Below are 19,049 nucleotides of genomic sequence, written 5' to 3' on the forward strand. Positions count from 1 at the left end.
GTTAGAGAGAATATTGAAGAATATACCTGTTATACGCAATTGAACGCTAGAAAGATTTTTAGATAAAAATGAGACGGGGTTGCATATAATTCAAGTTTGATTCTAGGGGCTCACAGAAATTTTGAATGTTAGAGATAATATACCGGTTATACCAAATTGAACGTTAGAAAGAATATTAGACAAATGAGGCAGGGATGCTTAGATTTCAAGCTTGATTTTGGGGGCTCATAGGAAATTTATCAAGAACAATAAAGTTTTGAAGAATAAAAGGCCATGAACTTTTCAAGAATTGAAGGCATGAAAAAAATCCCAGATTATGTTTCAGAATCAGAAGAATATCAGATAAGAAACAGATTTTGTTGTGTTAAATCTTGATGTCATGTTTTTAATTTTGTTTTCGAAGCAAGAACATAACTCTGTAATAAATGAGCATGGACATGGACACTTTTTTTTCTTTTTTTTTTGCAGAAATAGAAAAAATGAACAGGACTTGAATGAAACAGAACAGGACATCATGAAACAGGATATCTGTTTCTGCTCTTTTTCTTAGTGAGTGCAGGAAACAGCGACGCTTTGAACGCTTTAAAGTAGTGAAGCTGGTGATATCTTGCTTTCTTGCTATGCTAGACCACGGGTAGTACGTTTAAGAAAATCGATTACTATCGTAGCACTTTCTGTAAAAACAGTACAGTTTTTATTTCAAGGGAAGGAAAAATTGTCTTTGCACACAAGTATTGCCATCTTTTTATGGCACTTGGTATTAACCAAGTTTGTATCAGGTGTATCAGGGACCGGACCAGATTAAATTAGAAATAGTCGTTTTCCCGATTTGACCATCTGGGGGGGGGGGAGCGGGGGGGCCCGTTAATTCTGAAAAATAGAAAAATTGAAGTATTTTTAACTTATGAATCGTTGATCAGATCTTAATGAAATTTGATGTTTGGAAGGATTTCGTGTCTCAGAGCTGTTATTTTAAATCCCGACCGGATCTGGTGACACTGGGGGGAGTTGGGAGGGGGAAACCTAAAATCTTGGAAAACACTTAGAGTGGAGGAATTGGGATGAAACTTGGTGGGAAAAATAAGCACAAGTCCTAGATACATGATTGACATAAACAGAACGGATCTGATCTTTTTGGGGTAGTTGGGGGGGGGGGTGGTTAATTCTTAGTTATAGTTATTTTTAACTAACGAACGGGTGATCAGATCTCAATGAAATTTGATATTTAGAAGGATATCTTGTCTCAGAGCTCTTATTTTAAATCCCGACCAGATCTGGTGACATTGGGGGGGGGAGTTGGGAGGAGGAAACCTAAAACTTGGAAAACACTTAGAGTGGAGGGACGGGGATGAAACTTGGAGGAAAAAAAAAATCACAAGTCCTAGATACATGATTGACATAACCGGAACGGATCTGCTCTCTTTGGGGTAGTTGGGGGGGGGGGTAATTCTGGAAAATTAGAAAAATGAGGTATTTTTAACTTACGATCGGGCGATCGGATCTCAGTGAAATTTGATATTTAGAAGGATATCGTGTCTCAAAGCTCTTATTTTAAGTCCCGACCGGATCTGGTGACATTGGGGGAAGTTTGGGGTGTGGGAACCTAAAATGATGGAAAACGCTTAGATTGGCGGGATCGGGATGAAACTTGGTAGGAAAAATAAGCAGAAGTCTTAGATATGCGGTTTACATAATTGGAACGGATCCGCTCTATTGGGGGGGGGGGTTAATTCTGAAAAAATAGAAAAAATAACGTATTTTTAACTTGCGAAGGAGTGATTAGATCTTCATGAAACTTCATATTTAGAAGGACCTCGTAACTCAGATCTCTTATTTTAAATCTCAACCGGATCCAGCGTAACTGGGGGGGTGGGCAGTTGGGAGTAACCGGAAATCTTAGAAAATACTTAAAGCGGTGAGACCAGGATGAACCTGGATGGGAAGAATACAAACATGTCTAAGATACGTGACTGACACAACCGGACCGGATCTGGTCTCTTTGGGGTACTTGAGGGGGGGGGGTTAATTTTGAAAATTGAGGTATTTGTAACTTGCGAAAGGGTGACCAGATCTTAATGAAATTTGATATTTAGAAGGATCTTGTGCCTTAAAGCTCTAATTTTAAATTCTGACCAGATCCTGTGACATTGGGGGGAGTTGGAGGGGGAAACCGGAATTCTTAGAAAACGTGAAAATCGGGGTATTTTTATCTTACGAATAGGTGATTGGATATTAATGAAATTTGATATTTAGAAGGACGTCGTGACTCAGAGCTCTTATTTTAAATCCTGACCGGCATTAAGCCTGTTATTTTCTTTTTAAATCCATCTATTGATTCATAGAATTTTGTTAGAGCTCATACCATATGATCTCTTGGCTCTTAGCTCTTCTTGCCTCGTCACAAGTGCCATATGAGCTCTTAGCTCTTGTTATTCTTTACGGCTATTTTCTTTCATTTCCTGTTCCTTTTTCCAAAAAATACACTATTGTTTTTATATAGTATCTCTTTGAACTTCCCAGGAATGTATTCTAGTTATTTTTAATATTTCGATAATATTGTTTTGTCATCAGTTTACGCAGTGGGCTCAAATTCATTTCTGTTTAAGTGGAGGTTATAGTTGCTTAGATGGACTGGAACACTCTCACCCCTCCCCTCATAGACCATGCTTTGCCCTTACCCCCCTCCTGATGTTTGGAAGCCATCTTAAACAAAAGTATGAAGGAAGAAAAATGTTTGGGAAAATGACATTTCTCTAGGTTTGATTGCAGATTTTTTATGATGCTTCGTTCCAGAAAATGCTATTCTTGACCGCCCACCAAGCTTATTCTTAAGCAAGTAAATGAAATGAAATTACTAAAATTATAAATTTCAAAGAAACTCAAGACCCCTTTGCTATGCAATGTTTCTTCTAAGAATCCTTTTCTCTAAAATAGGGATGCAAATATTAAAAAAAATTACCTTTTGATAACTTATTTCTACAATGGAATCTGCTTGGTGGCAGATAATCCTTTTTCCTAACAATGCACTTCCTCTATTATTTATATTTTTTGCCACTTCAATTTTTTTTAAGAATACGAGTGGTTATGCCTTTGATTTTACAGGCACGTTTTTTGGTCCCCAAGGAAATGGGGCATGGCATCCTTTGCATAACTAACAGTATGTACTTAATGAAAGAACATTAATTTTATTCCTTATCTGTAGACCCTCCTCCAACCAAAACTCTACACCTGTTTCTATTTCAAAAGTTGTAGCTCAAATATAAGATAACTACATTTTTTAGGTAGAAATTGAAGGTAATTCATTAAGCCCCTCCATAACTTCTCTGAATTTGTCGTGCTTCATTTAACCAAATTAATGAAAAAAGAAAAAAACCTAACAGATTTTGATTCTACCTCAATTCTACGCCTGAAAGATAAAGCGGACTTACAAAAAGATTTTAAGGCATTTTCAGTAGAGTTGCGGACGCTGTATGGCTGTCTCATGATTTTGAAACACGTTGTGTCCAAAAATGACTTGTTCAAGTTTTCTACACTGGACCCCACCATAGCCCCAAGGACTTTAGCTATGCGAAGGCAAGTTGGAGTAGGTACACTTGTGGTATCTGCAGTATTAACTAATCCGTCGTGCAGTAATGACGACAAAGATTGACGGGTGAAAGAAGAATCTGTGAGTGACGACCTTTCAAATGTATAGGGATCCAGATATGCTGTCTTTAGTTAAAGAGATAGCTCGAAATGTTGGTTTGTTTTAAATTTTTTTTACTGCATGGCTATGAGTCTTTTGAGGGATACGAGAATAGGGTCTTAAAAAATAAATAAATAGGGGGTCGTAATCAAAGAGTAAATAAATAAGAGAGTAAAAGTAAATAATTTAATTTGAAATGATCCGCGGTATGCGTTGTCGTGATCACTGGCTGTATTACTACAAAAGAACTGAAGCCGTTTTAGGACCCTGTATGCTTAATCGCAAGCTAGGAATATTAATAATTATATATGAGTACAATGACATCACGGAAGGGAGCAAGCCATGTAAAAGTAGCTTCTAGTGGAATACAATCGTTACATGAAAACTAGTGACTCCCAATAGAATCTTTGCCATCGTTGAATATAAAAAAAAAAAAAAATTCAAAGGCTCTACTTTTTTTGGGATACTCAGTTATTTCCAATAAGCTGCTTCATGGATAACTTATCAAATACATATTGTTGCAGTATCCTTAAGCACTGTCTTGCAATAGAGCTTCTGCGGTGAAGCATGTTCTGATCGATGAGAAATAAGAAATGATTGAATATTTGCTCTTGTGGTTCGGTATTTCATGAATACATTAATCTCTTTTTCACTTGCTTTGCTATTTCAAGCTTTGTTGAGGTGTTTGATATATTTTGATTTGTTTTGGGTTTCTTTTACCAGCTACGTATATTTTATCTCTGTGCACATTTATTGTTTGATTCTTTTTAAGGTTCCATTTATAGCAGTGTAGCCTTCCTTAACCTATTTGAGACATTTTTCAGAAGTCACACCTGAAACTTTCTTTGCCTATTTTTCTGTAGGGTGCTTATAGACATAACTTTAAGTTTTACTAGAAACGTCCGATTATTTATCAGCAGATGAGAGTATATTTTTCCTAAAACAAAGGTTGATTTAGGATTTTTCACGCAATTAGGATCCCCTTCCAGTAGCTTACCACTTATAAAATTGTACCCCTGTACCAAGATCTGACTTCTTTTGACTCATTGGCATAACTAAGAGAAAGGAAGCAATTTTGTTTCCACATCTTGCCAAACAGTTTGTCTGAAAATGAAAGCAAAATGACATTTTCAAACTTTTTTTTCTGAAAAACCCTTTCCAGGACAATTTTGACTTTTATGGGTATTTGCTTGGATAGAAAGGTATTTAAGAGACAAATGTTAGCAACAATACGTTGTTTAATGATACATTTTTAATATCAAGTAGAAAATACCTTATTCACCCGAAGATTGCTTTCTTACTGAATGAGAAAAGCATTTTGTCGCGACTTTATAGACCTTTGGCCCTTTCCGGGAATCAGCGAGTTGCGTCACCACTCCTACTCTTTTGGCTTTTTTTTGGAAGGGTTACCATTTGATGCTATTTAGAGATGGTTCTATTAACAATAAAAAAGTATATTTTTAGAAGGCTAAAATCCATGATAACGACGGCAGGTAGTATGGCTATAAGGCTATATCTTTGGTACTTGTCTTTCACTGAAGCCTAGCTGAAAGCTTCAGGCAGAGGAATAGGTGCTAGTATTAGGTAAACCTAAAACAAGGGGTTAGAGAACCTTGTGCAAAGTACTAATAATATACCTGATTAGTTGGGAATGGTTTGTCCTCCAGGCGTATACCAGCCAAGGAAATACAGGATGAGGGATGATCCTTACTAACTAATGATTGTGTGTTGAAGACAAAAGTCTACTTCTCTGGATCTGTAAATGTCAGGAATTGTGGGATTTGAAGAGAGGTTTTGAATGAAATGTTGTTTTAAATGAAAGTTAACGTAATATGTAATAATTTGTAATACTTAGAAATAATACGATGATTTGTAAGTAATAATAAGCAATAATGCTGAGTAATTATAAACAAATACTCAGGCTATAATAAAATATAGGTATAATCGCTAAAATGGAAGGATTCATTCTCTTTGTTAGTCTAGTTAATAAAAAGGGTGCATAACGTGAAAATATAAAAACAAAATACCCCAAAAAACAAAAGTCTTCTTCAATAAGATGAGTGCTTGGAGGAGCAAAGAAAGATAGGCTAAATTTTTTAAGTTGTTGTCAAACTGTTCTTTTAAGGCACTCGTTTGATTGACCATATAATAAAATTGAACCTCTTCGAAAATCATTTTTCGACATCTGTCGAAAAATTTAAAGCTGTTGTCAAAGTGTTGTTTGAAGGCACGCGTTTTACTGGCCGTATGTTAAAAACGAGCCTCTTCGAGAATCGTTGTTCAACATCTGTCGAAAAATTTACATGCTGTTGCCGAAGTGTTGTTTTAAAGCAAGCGTTTGGCTCACGGTATATTAAAAATGAGCCTCTTCGAAAATGCTTGTGTGACATCTGTCGAAAATTTTTCAAGCTGTTGTCGAAGCGTTGTTTTAAGGCAAGCGTTTGACTGGCCGTATGTTAAAGATGAGCCTCTACGAAAATTGTTGTTCGACGTCTGTTTCTAAGGCAATGATGAACACTAATGTCCTATATTTTACTGGTAAGGGATGATAGTTTGCTAATAATATGAGATTTTAATCATCCACTGGGTACCAATGAAAACCTGGTTATCCCTAAATCAGCTGGGAAGAAGTCCTTAATCGTTGGATTTTTGTGGAATGGAGAAAATATGCAACCTATTTGTTATCATAAGTTTTTGGTAGTGGCAATAGATTGGTCATATATCTCGGTTTAAAAAGAAAAAAAAACCTAAGCTGATGTTTTTTTCGGCTTTCCTATGAAGGTATTACGCCTCTTTAGTTAAAATAAATATGCCTCACTTCAGAAAATTTTAAAATCCAAATAAACCGAAAAAGTAGAAGATTTAATAGGATCATGCACTTTGTCAGTGCCTGAGTATAGGCAATTTCTGAATGTAGCATTTAAATTACTTTCAGAAATGGTTATTTTAATAAGTTTTGCTTTGTTAAGTCAATTGTAGTGAATAAGTATTTTAAAAATATTTTCATTGAATATTACATTATCATTACATTTATTTTGTTAAAAAAAAAACGAACTCAATAACACAATCAGAGATCCCACCTAGGCTCTGTGGCCTGTTAAGTGGGACAATCACGAAACAGAACTTACACATATTAACCTCTTAGTCGATTAAGCACATAAACTTCCAAAACGAGTACTGACAAAAATAGAAAGAATAAAAAGAGCAGAAGAAAAAATAGAAAGAAAAAAAAGAGCAGAAGAAAAAAACGAGCAGAAGAAAAAAAGCATCAAAAAAGACAAAAAAAGAGGAAGTGACAAAAGGAAAGAGGGTTTTTCCACAAAGGACAAAATTGAAAACTGATACGCAAAGTTTATGATATCATATTTGAATAACTCATCTTGGGGTCGTCCTCTACTTTTTCCAGCTAAGTAGAAGTCGATGACTTTTTCCTGCATGTTATATAAGACGCAATTTCATTATTTAAATAAATGAAAAATATAGCATCTGAAACATCAATAAATGTCTATACATGACACATATAAAAAATGTAGACATGATGAATAATATGAAAAGATAAATAAATCAACTTTTAAATAAAAGACACAATGGAAGAACTAGATTAAATAACGTTGGATGACAATTAATCACAGTAAACAGCTCAAATTGAAAAAAGATTCAACACAGTAATGAGCTTATAGGCATTGCCAAGGTGGGAAAGTTTAGCTCGCTTTATCACGGGTATTGGCTCACTTTACAGAAAAATTTCTACTCCAGAGAAGAATTTCAGTTTATACAACAAGCTTGAGTAAATTTTGTAAGATTTGGAAGACCTATACCCTAACCTTGTTCGTTTGAGGTCATACAGCTGGCTAAGCTGTTTTTATGGAAAAGATAACTGGCCCTAACAGTTCTTAAGCATGCACGATGCTGTCTTTCTGGTGGCTCCCTCTTCTCACTTAGACCGCTGTGGTTCAGTTTTTGGTTTCTCAAGTTTTATCGAAGGAGGGAAGGAGAATGCCTACTGTAACTTTTCCATCCTTTTGGATAAATTTTTGTTGACAAAGTTGTCTTCGTGACTAAATTTTGTTGCTAAATTTTTGTTTGTGCCTAAATTTGTTGGCTATTTGGGTTTGTAACTAAAATAAGCCTTAATTTTTTTTTCTAGATGATACTATTGAGTCAATCTATGGAAATGGCCCGTCCAAACAAGAGCACGGAAAACAGTTTGTTCCTGGCTTTACAAGTGTATATCTTAAGCAAGAAACCGATTCAGATTGTGAACCTGTGCTGGCTAGTGACTTGCACGTATTTTCTAACAACGATGTCACTGAAAAGGAGGACTGCAAACAAAATCCAGGTAGTTCATTAGAAATATTACCCGGAGGAGATCTACATAAACACAAAAAAACTTATGAAGAAGAAAAAGTTTTTGTGTGTGATATATGTAAGAAAACATTCTCACAAAGATACCAAATGTCGAATCATAGAAGAATTCATACTGGAGAGAAACCTTTCAAATGTGCTATGTGTGAGAAAGCATTCACCACCAGTTCAGTGCTATCGCGTCATCGAAGAGTTATTCATGAAGGGGAAAAACGTTTCAGCTGTGACACATGTAGAAAAGGCTTCTCTTCTAGTTACAATTTGTCTAAACATCAAAAAACTCATACTGGTGAAAAGCCTTTTGTGTGTAATATATGTGAAAAAAGTTTTACTTTTGAATTCAGTTTGTCTTCACATCGAAGACTTCACACGGGTGAGAAACCTTTTGAATGTGAAAAATGTAATAGAAGCTTTCATTCTGCTTCCAGTTTATCAAAACACCGAAAAACTCATAGTGGAAAAAAACCCTTTGAGTGTGATATGTGTGAAAAAACTTTCACCTTTAGATTCAGTTTGTCGTCACATCGAAGAATTCACACTGGGGAAAAACCCTTCCAATGTGAGGTTTGTAAGAAATGTTTCTCCTCTAGCTCTAATTTATTAAAGCACCAAAAAACCCACACAGGGGAAAAACTCTTTGAGTGTTGGCTATGTAAGAAAACCTTTGTCTCTTGTTCTAGCTTAGAGAAACATGGAAGAGCTCACGATGAAGAAAATGTGTCTTGTAAATAAAACAATTTTGATGAAAGTGGTAGCACAGCACTTATGTTTGGCATTTTGTGTTTGTCTTCAGGTTGAGTCCACTCCTCTTTGTAGTTTTTTTTTTAACCTTTTTACTTTATTTGTTTATCAAAGGAAATTCTGATTGTTGTAACCTTGGTATTTTTGTAAATTTGCTCTATACTTTTGTGAAAAACTTTTTTCTGTATTTATTTTGAAATTGGCCGGGTATTTTTATTTATCAGTGCTTGTTTATTAAACAGCATTGGTTAATAGAGGTAATTTATGAAAAGTGTAAAAAATTTTTTTTTTTTTTAATTGGAAAAGCTATAGCACAAATATTTCAATAAGAATAATAATATGTATGAAAAGTTGTTTTGTGAAAGGGTATTTTAAAGTTAGGCGTCTTGAAGTAGTTAGAGAATAAAAAAAAAATCGTAAAAAAAATTTAAAGGATACAAAACTAGACTTTTCAAATTCCAAACACACAGTGCTGATCTCCATCTCAAGATCTTTAAGCCAGGACGGGCAATGGAGGGATGGGGCCAGACACCTTGTGCCTTTCAAACACCCTTTCTGAGTGTGCGTAAGAAGGGAAACTCGTGACTGGATTATTTTTAGTTAGTTGTGGTAAAGACTCATAAAATAATTACCGCAGTGGGGGTAGTCATTGTATTGGTGGTTTTAGAAGTGGTAGTTTAAGTATTAGAACAAGATCCTTTCTGCCTTGCAAACCGAGATAATTTCTTGAACCCTATTTCCCATTTGTTTGAAAATGACTCATATTCATGTGCAAGCATTTAAAACTTCTGGAAAAACGTAAAATTTAACTGTGAAGATAGTGATTGTTAAAACAAGACAAATTATAAGACTTAAGTAACAAAGCTCGAATATTTCAGTTGCATCTGGGAATATTTATAAACAAAATAGAATAATATTGAAAGATGATTGAATTACATTGAATGATGTCTGTATAAGGTAAGATACTGCCTATTAAACCTTCCTGATAAATCTGTCGTTGTTTTGTGCTCTCAAAATTTGTTTATTAAGTGTCACTGCGTTGTAAATCAAAAGATAGTACCTTCATCTATACAGATTATATATATACGACTTTTTCAACGTCGTATATATGGGGATGATAGATATGGAAAATTTTATACCTATAAATTCAGCAACATTTCAATTACAATTAAAAGATGAAGATTGTGCCAACTCTGTTAAGAATTCAACAGAAACTTCAGCAAGATTAAGGAACTTATGACTTTGAATGAATAGTTAATGAACTTTTTAAGGCAATGGACCGGTAATGTTTAGTGATCTGGAAGTTATTACATTTTTTTTATGCATAAATATACTTTGTATTGAGTATAATACTTAGTATTTCTGCTGATGATGAATACGGACTGTGTCCTCAAAATGTTCAGAGCTTTTATATTTGTTTTTTCACTGTCTAATATGGATAAGTTCTTTATTAGACAGTATGAAGCAAATATAAAAGTTCTGAATATTTCGAAGACATGGTCAGTCTTTTAAGACCTGTTATATAGTTGAAATATGTTTGAAAATTCACGTCTTCGGATGAGTCATCTTGCGGGCTCCACAATGATTTTTTTTTACTTTTGATGGTCTAAGGTTAGAAAGGTAAATATTTTCGTATAGGACTGGAGAAGGGTTGTTTCTCGCAAGGCCATTTGTGTCTAAGCTCAATTGCTTTAGTGTCTACAAAAAAAAATTGCAAGACAACGATTGATTGAATGGAATTTGATTATTTAGCATGATAATATTTACAATTAAAAGAACTTAAGCATCCAATGGAAGAATATTTAATATTTGAAAAAATTTTTTGTTGACAATTTACCAGGATAAGATTACGGGCTTGGAAGTAAATTTCTCAACATACCCCGCTTTATTGTGCTACCTCTTAAGGGGTAGAATAATTTTTGAAGGCATTAGAAAAATCAAATGGCAATAATTTATATATGAGTATACTAGAGAATGATAAAGAGATTTCAGGGTAAAATAAATGTCAGACGTTTCATCATTCCAATATTCCTTGGCAGTTTCATCCTAATATAGATTGCATGGCAAAATTGGCCTGTCAAATAAAAATGAGTACAATGAATAAAAATTAGTTCATAAGAAAAAGTAAAACGTAAGTAACATAAAAAAAAATGAATAAAAGTGAGTTGATAAGTATATTATAAAAACATACAGCGATGGACCCAACTGGCCTGTCAAATAAAAAGTTCATGTTAATGTCATGTCATGTCATGTCCTGCCTGTCAAATAAACTGGCCTGGCCTATCAAATAAACTGTCAAACCCAACTGGCCTGTCAAATAAAAATGTCATGTTAATATGTAACCCCACTGGCCTATCAAATAAAATGAAACAAACACATTAACAATACACATGACACAAACATGTGCAAAAGTGGCCTGTCAAATAAAAATGAGTACATAAGTAAAATGTAAGTAACATAAGTAAAATGAATAAAAATGAGTATACAAGTACATTATAAAAACATCCAGCTATGGATCCAACTGGCCTGTCAAATAAAATGAAACAAGCAAACTAACATATTAACATGTTACATTACAATTTTCATTTATATCTGATTTCAACGAATACTGGCATAAAGCTATTCCTGTAAAGCTCAGGTTTTGCATTACTAGGATTTAGAACCGGGACTGTTTGTTCTTTTCATCGAGGTAAACGGGACTTTGAGGGGGCAATGAGGGGCTGGGAGTATGCATTGTGATTTACGACGCAGACTATTTCCGAAAATAGTGCAAAGGGTAACACGTGGGCCTGCCAAGGTTGTAACGTGGACTTCCTTAAGGAGGTGAATGTAAGGTACATTACCCTGACCGAATTCTCACGGCTCTCTTCTGGATAATTTCTAGCTTATCGGACTTATCCACCGTAAGCCCAAAATGTCACACTGAACAAACATACTCAAGCTGTGGACGGGTAAAGATATATAAAGGTGGAGGATATGTTCTTTTGGGTATAAAAATTTTGCAAATAACTTAAGGAGAGACAGATGTGCACTAGTCTGTTTAACAATAGAGCAAATGTGGTTAACAAGCCCAATGCCACAGACAACCACTTTCCTAATTTTGCCACGGGTAATGAAAAAGTTGATACAATAGGATGGAAGGGGGACTCCCGTCTTATTAATTTTGGGTAGACCATAGATCTTGGGTGTGGAACAATTGGCCGCAGTCTTGTTTGAGTTTTTTTGTGGAGTCTTATCTCTCTTTGTTGTTTACTGTAGTTTCAGAGAACATTAAAGTCAACAGTTTTTACTATTTTACCACTGATTTTCTTAACCCTATTATATCACTGCTTTGGTCGTGCTTTAAAGAGTTCACTTACTCTGCTATGGCAATACTGGACTGAAGCTTTCCGAATCTGCTTTTTTTGTAGATTTCCTTAGTAGGTTAGCTTCTTCAGTTTTTCCTTGGCGAAACAGTCTTAATTTTTGTCGGATTAAATTTTTTGTTGCATGATTTATATACGGCTTATCATTAGAACATCTTCCCTTTTTGATCTTGGGAAAATTGTGTAGACAGTTATTTATAAGTTTTTCTTTGAAAAATTCGGCTCTCTTATTCGAATCGTCGGCAGCAAATACATCTTTCCATTGCTCTTCTGAAAGCCATGTTCCAAAATTGAACTGTCAGTAATTCGTTAATACTTAAGTTAATCAAATTTGTACATGTGGATGTGATCTTGCATCGGATTTAGTGAAAGCGTAAAATGGTAACTGCGACCAAGGGGGGGGGGGGGGTAAGTGAATTGGGTCTTTGATGGAATTTATGCATGTTTGCACAAATAACGTCAAGGGAAGTACCACCTTTTGTTGTAGAGATATTAACAATTTGCTTTAAATTAGCTTCCAGACAGAAATTACTCGTGTTTAGTTCGTTTCCGTCACCGGTAAGTAGGATCCCAGCATCATACCCGTTTGTTCCTGGAACACATGCTTCCATTGGCAACATATTATCACGACAAAAATCATTACCCCTCCACCTTTTTATGGCACTTGGCATTAACCAAGTGACATATAGCAATCGCAAATTCTGTCGGTCTGTCCGTCTGTCGCTCCCGGTTTTCCTACTTTAGGCACTTCCAGGTAAGCTAGGACAATGCAATTTGGCAGGCGTATCAGGGACCGGACCAGATTAAATTAGAAATAGTCATTTTCTCGATTTGACCATCTGGAGGGGGGGGTGAGTGGGGGCCCGTTAATTCGGAACAAATAGAAAAAATGAAGCATTTTTAACTTACGAACGGTTGATCAGATCTTAATGAAATTTGATGTTTGGAAGGATATCGTGTCTCAGAGCTGTTATTTTGAATCCCAACCGGATCTGGTGACATTAGGAGGGAGTTGGGAGGGGTAAACCTAAAATCTTGGAAAACACTTAGAGTGGAGGGATCGGGATGAAACTTGGTGGGAAAAATAAGCACAAGTCCTAGATACATGATTGACATAACCGGAATGGATCCTCTCTCTTTGGGGTAGTAAGAGGGGGGAGGTTAATTCTGAAAAATTAGAAAAAATGAGGTATTTTTAACCTACATACGGGTGATTGGATCTCAATGAAATTTGATATTTAGAAAGATATCGTGTCTCAAAGCTCTTATTTTAAATCACGACCGGATCTGGTGACAAGGGAGGAGTTTGGGGGGAGCCTAAAATCATAGAAAACGCTTAGATTGGAGGGATCGGGATGAAACTTGGTTGGGAAATATGAAGAAGTCTTAGATACGTCATTTACATAATTAGAACGGATCCGCTCTATTAGGGGGGGGGGGATGATTCTGAAAAATAAGAAAAAATGACGTATTTTTAACTTACGAAGGAGTTATTGGATCTTCATGAAACTTCATATTTAGAAGGACTTCGTAACTCAGATCTCTTATTTTAAATCTCAACCGGATCCAGGGTCATTGGGGGGGGGGGGCGAAAATCTTATAAAATACTTAAAGCGGAGAGATCAGGATGAAACTGGATGGGAAGAATAAAAACCTGTCTAAGATACGTCACTGACATAACCGGACCGGATCTGCTCTCTTTGGTGGAGTTGGGGGGGGGTGTACTTTTGAAAATTGAGGTATTTGTAACTTACGAAAGGGTGACCTGATCTTAATGAAATTTGATATTTAGAAGGATATAGTGCTTTAAAGCTCTAATTTTATATTCCGACCAGATCCTGTGATTTTGGGAGGAGTTGAAGGGGGAAACCGGAATTCTTGGAAAACGTGAAAATTGGGGTGTTTTTATCTTACAAATAGGTGATCGGATCTTAATGCAATTTAATATTCAGAAGGAATTCATGTCTCAGAGCTTTTATTTCAAATCCCGACCAGATCTTTTGACATTGGGAGGAGTTGGAGGGGGAAATCTTGGAAAACACTTGGAGTGGAGGAATCGGGATGAAGCTTGGTGGATAGAATAAGCAAATGTCCTTGATACGTGATTGACGTAACCGTACTGGATTTGTTCTCTTTGGGGGAGTTGGGGGGAGGGGTTCAGCGATTTGGCGCGTTTGGTGCTTCTGGACGTGCTAGGACGATGGAAATTGGTAGGCGTGTCAGGGAGCTGCATAAATTGACTTGATAAAGTCGTTTTCCCAAATTCGACGATCTGGGGGGCTAAAGGGACAGGAAAAATGAGGTATTTATAACTTACGAGTGGGCGATCGGATCTTAATGAATTTTGATATTTATAAGGACATCGTGACTCAGAGCTCATATTTTAAATCCCGACCGGCACTAAGTCTCCGATTTTCCTTTTAAATCAATCAATTGATTCTCAAAATTTTGTTAGAGCTCATACCATATGATCTCTTGGCTCTTAGCTCTTCTTACCTCGTCACAAGTGCCATATGAGCTCTTAGCTCTTGTTCACTAAGGTAATGATCATATGGGGAAAGTTTAACAAACTCATTAAATTAAGCCATCTTCAGAGTATCCAGGTTTTGGGACTGATCCTCAGTTATACAAATCAAATATGATACTAGGGTATTTGCCATAATTTCAAGCTCAATAAGTTATTTCAAAACTTAAGGCTTTCTGCATTATTTAATAACAACCTAGGGAGACGGTACTGTAATATATTATTCTTGTGTTTGCTGATGGGTACTAGAAATACCCGTCTTATCTGTCAAACGACTTAAAAAAGGAGTTGGGATTGTCTTTGGACGATATCGAAGGATGGCTAGGGTTTAGAAGTGATGGGGTCACTATTGGTAGGCTCATGAACAATTTGCCTAGTAGTAGGGTGACCAGAAGAGAGTACCAGGGACTATCGACTCGCTGTATTAGGAGTAGTAGCATCCCTTTACACAATATCATATTGAGGGTTTGACAGAAAGCGGGTAAATCTATTGGAAGTGAGGGTCAATACTTTGGGGGAAATTTGGCGAAAAGAAACAGCGGGGTACTCTCGACAAGAAGCCGAGAGCCACTTCGGTTGGCGAGGAAAGGCGTAAACTGTTACTTCTTGTGCCCGTACCGATTTCCATTGTAATTTCATGTCTTGTAATTTCAATAATAAACGTTCACTAGATTGATGCAGATCAATAGACTGAAATGAAACCATCGAGACAGGCCTAGGTAAGTTTGTGTACCGGAACCGAATCCAGGATCGACTTGGAAAGCTTAGGCCCAAGGGCACTTGACGGTGATATGATACCGATGGGGACGTAACGTGGCCCAAGGCTACGGCAGCTTTTCCGTTTTTTGTCGAAATTAAATTATTAAGTGGGATCGAAGATCTAGAAACATGGGCCAAATTACAAGCACTGTCAAGACATAATAAATCTGCACATGAATTAAGATGATCGAAAGAACAGGTACTAAACGATTAAGTGACTTAAATTAGAAATAAATGGCAGCAAAAGCGTGATGCTAGGTAACGGAAGATCGATGAAGCCGAAAGTTTTACTTGCCTGGGTAATTAAAGATTGGTAAAGAGGGCAAATCCAGTAAAAGTATGAGAAGTAGAACAGGCCAGACCAAGTGTTTTTCACGGTAAAAAAAAATGGAAGAATAGTAAGATAAGTCTCTGAACCAGGATGAACAGCTAAGAATAGACTAGGAATATATATCAATAAAGGATGATACTGGGTCGCCGAAGATCGATGAAGTGAATAGCTTTACTTACCTTGGTCACTGAAGATTCTTAACGAAAGTAAATGCAGTCAAGATATAAAAAGTAGAAAAGCTAATAGAAAAGCTGGACATCTTTACTTGCGAGGGTAAATGAAAAATAATTAAAAAACGTACATCAAGTAAAGATACAAGCAGTAGAATCGCCAAGACCCAAATGTATTTTCATTCTAAAAAAAAAGAAGCAAGAACAGTAAGTAAGCCCACTAACCAGGATGTGAGACTAAGAAAACATCAGGAATAAATGACGATAAAAGATTAATGCTGCGCAGCGGAAGATCGATTAAGTAGATATCTTTACTTTCCTCGGTAGGTAAAAATTTTAAAGGGGGTAAATCCAATAAAGATAGAAGAAGTAGAATAAGCCCAGTGTGTTGTTCGCGGTTAACGAAAAGCTTTGAATTATAGTAAGACAATTCTATAAACTAAGATGAGGAGCTTGCGCTGTCTAAGTAATGAGCGATGTGTCCGAAATGAACTATTATTTTGTTTATGTTTTAAACCAGGACACTTCGTATCGAAGGAGCTGTTGTAGAAACTTCGAAAAGGGCTCAATCGATTGGAAATTGAAAGGCCTAGTTCTTTTTTTTAATAGTCGAAAGTGATTGGACGGCAACCAATCCCCTCCAAAGATCACAATTTCCCCAAATAGATCGAATCAAAGTTTTGAAATAGCCGTTTCATTCAACGTAGGTGAAAGGTCCGGAAATTATGTCTTTAAGGATAGGAGGCCAGATATCCCCGCCCACACCTCGTATTTTCCCGAAATGAGTCTGATAGAAATTTTGAGATGACCTTTTGTTGTCGTAAATGTTCTAAAGCCCTTTTTATGAGTCCGAGTGATCGAAGGGCAGCCAACCCTCCCGTTTATTGTATATTTTATTTCCGTGCCATTTGTTGTTGCAAATTTTCTAGTGCCCTTTTTATGAGTCAAAGTGATCGGAGGGCAGCCACCCCCCTTTCCCTGGTCGTATATTTTCCACAAAATCATCCGATAGAAATTCTGATAGGTATTTGTTCAAAAATATTCCAGAGATCATATAATATGGCCTTTAGGGTTTACATAGTCCCCCAGAGTGTGAGGGTTGCAAGTTACGCTACAGGGGCATATAACATTTTTATGGAAGGGGGTTATCGTGTGAACTTTAGAAGAAGCTCATTTGATTGTAAATGTATAGTTTTATTTCCCTTTTAAGAGTCAAACATGATGACGAGGAACTAGCCCTCCCTCTCCCTGACATCTTCTTTTCCCGAAACGGGCATTCAACTGAAATTGTGAGATAGCCATTAAGTTACGAATAGTCCAAAAATCATATAACAATGTCATTCGGGTCGGCACAATCCCCCATGGGTTGTGCCATGGGCAAGGGCTGTAAGTTCTACACTGTGGCATATGACGCTTTTATGGAACGGTTTTTCTTATAAGCTTTTGATCGGATAGAGCTCGTTTGATTGGAAGTCAGAAGTTTTAGTGCCCCTTTTAAGAGTCAAAAAAGAATGGCGGGCAATCAGCCCCCACCTCCCCCCCCAAAAAAAAGTTTGTCATTCCCATAAACATATCTGATCGAAATTTTAAGAGATCTATTTTGTTCAGCCTTGTTGAAAGGTCCAGTAATTATGTCTTTGAGGATGTAAATCTCCCAACGGCCCTAATCAGGAAAACAGCTGTAAGCTAGGCAATTCGTTTATTGCCACACTTAGTATACGGTTATTAAGAAAGATATGCATGTTTGAATTTTACTTTCCAAGGAGACGAAGGGCATGAAGGTGAGCCTTTCAGAGAATTTTGCGAGGAGTGATAAACTAAATCAAAACACATTATGTGTATGATTATCAAAAGGGTGTGACACGGGAACAACTGAGAATAATAATAAGGAAAACTCAGAAAATGATATGGAATATAGCTAAAAAGCCAATATTTGCATACTACCAATACTATTACAACTACCTCCACTACAGGTACCAAAATACTCCGTTTACATTATTGATGTGAAATTCAAACTGAATCGAAAGATGCTATGTGCATGCAATTTATCAAAATAGAGTATCTCAAGAATATTTGATGTAAAGGGTTTTGATGTAAACGATTTGGGTGTAAAGTTGGAACTTTCAGAGAATGCTTAAGCGGAAGATCATCTCACTAAAAGGCAGTAAATGCACGCTACTGTTATGTTACTGGTGCAATTAGTACCACTACTGTTGTAAGGCAAAGAGCAATGACATGGAATTTTCAATAAGTATATAAACATACTGGTTATCAAAAGGACGTATCAGCAATGTCAGAGCAAAGGCTAATTGTATTAAGTTGAAACTTCTAGGACTTGCTGAGAGAGATGTTCTACTGACCAGGAGGCAATATGTTAATACTATTAATATCAATACTACTATTGTGACTACTATTACAACTAGACCTAACGGTTTGAAGGTGAGATTTTCAAGGAATTTTGATGTGGGAAAATCAAATGAGTCATAACACACCCTCCTTATGCAGGCTCAAAAGGGTATAGCAGCAATATCTTAGGAACAGTTTAGTGTCTGAAGTTACAATAGGGCTTGTTATGAGGGATGTAGAACTAACCTAAAGAAAATACTTGCATCCTAATGCTACTGCTTCTACTCCTACTACTACTACTGTTACTATTATTACTAATTCTATGACTACTGCTACCACTACAGCTTAGGCTTCTACAATTAATTTTACTGCTAGTACCACTATTAAAGCTAAGGATATTAAGGTGAAAAATTTGAGATAGATAAACTAAATAGAGCTAATGCGAAACTCGCAAGGTCCACACAGTTTGTCGAGCAGACATATCAGAAATTCTTCATGGACGGTTGATGGTATTAAGCTGAAAATTTCAGCAATGTGTTGACGAGGATGTTGATGAAACCAAAGGTGCTATGCACATACTGCTACTAATCCTACAACAACTTTTGCTACTGTGTAAGCTAAGGCTATTGAGGTAAATCTCTTTAGGAATATTTAGGCGGATGTTGAACTAAGTCAAGACAAAGTATGAGCATATTGACTTTCAAAAAGGTGACAAAGCAATATCTGAAGAACAACTTATGTTATTAAGCTAGACCTTTAAGGA

The 19,049-nt window shown here is 36.3% G+C and overlaps 1 protein-coding gene across 4 annotated transcripts in view; it reads left to right on the forward strand.

Moving 5' to 3' along the window:
• Positions 1 to 12,088, forward strand: part of LOC136027522 (zinc finger protein 239-like) — a 48,721-nt gene extending 36,633 nt beyond the window's left edge. For all 4 annotated transcript variants that reach the window (XM_065704868.1, XM_065704871.1, XM_065704867.1 and 1 more), the window contains one exon: positions 7,833 to 12,088. In XM_065704868.1, the coding sequence (XP_065560940.1) occupies positions 7,833 to 8,782 (950 nt within the window). In that variant the 3' untranslated portion in view covers positions 8,783 to 12,088. The remainder of the gene's footprint in view (positions 1 to 7,832) is intronic.
• The last annotated feature ends 6,961 nt before the right edge of the window (positions 12,089 to 19,049 follow it).

The sequence above is a fragment of the Artemia franciscana genome, chromosome 5, assembly GCF_032884065.1.
Source record: "Artemia franciscana chromosome 5, ASM3288406v1, whole genome shotgun sequence".
Classification (NCBI taxonomy): domain Eukaryota; kingdom Metazoa; phylum Arthropoda; class Branchiopoda; order Anostraca; family Artemiidae; genus Artemia; species Artemia franciscana.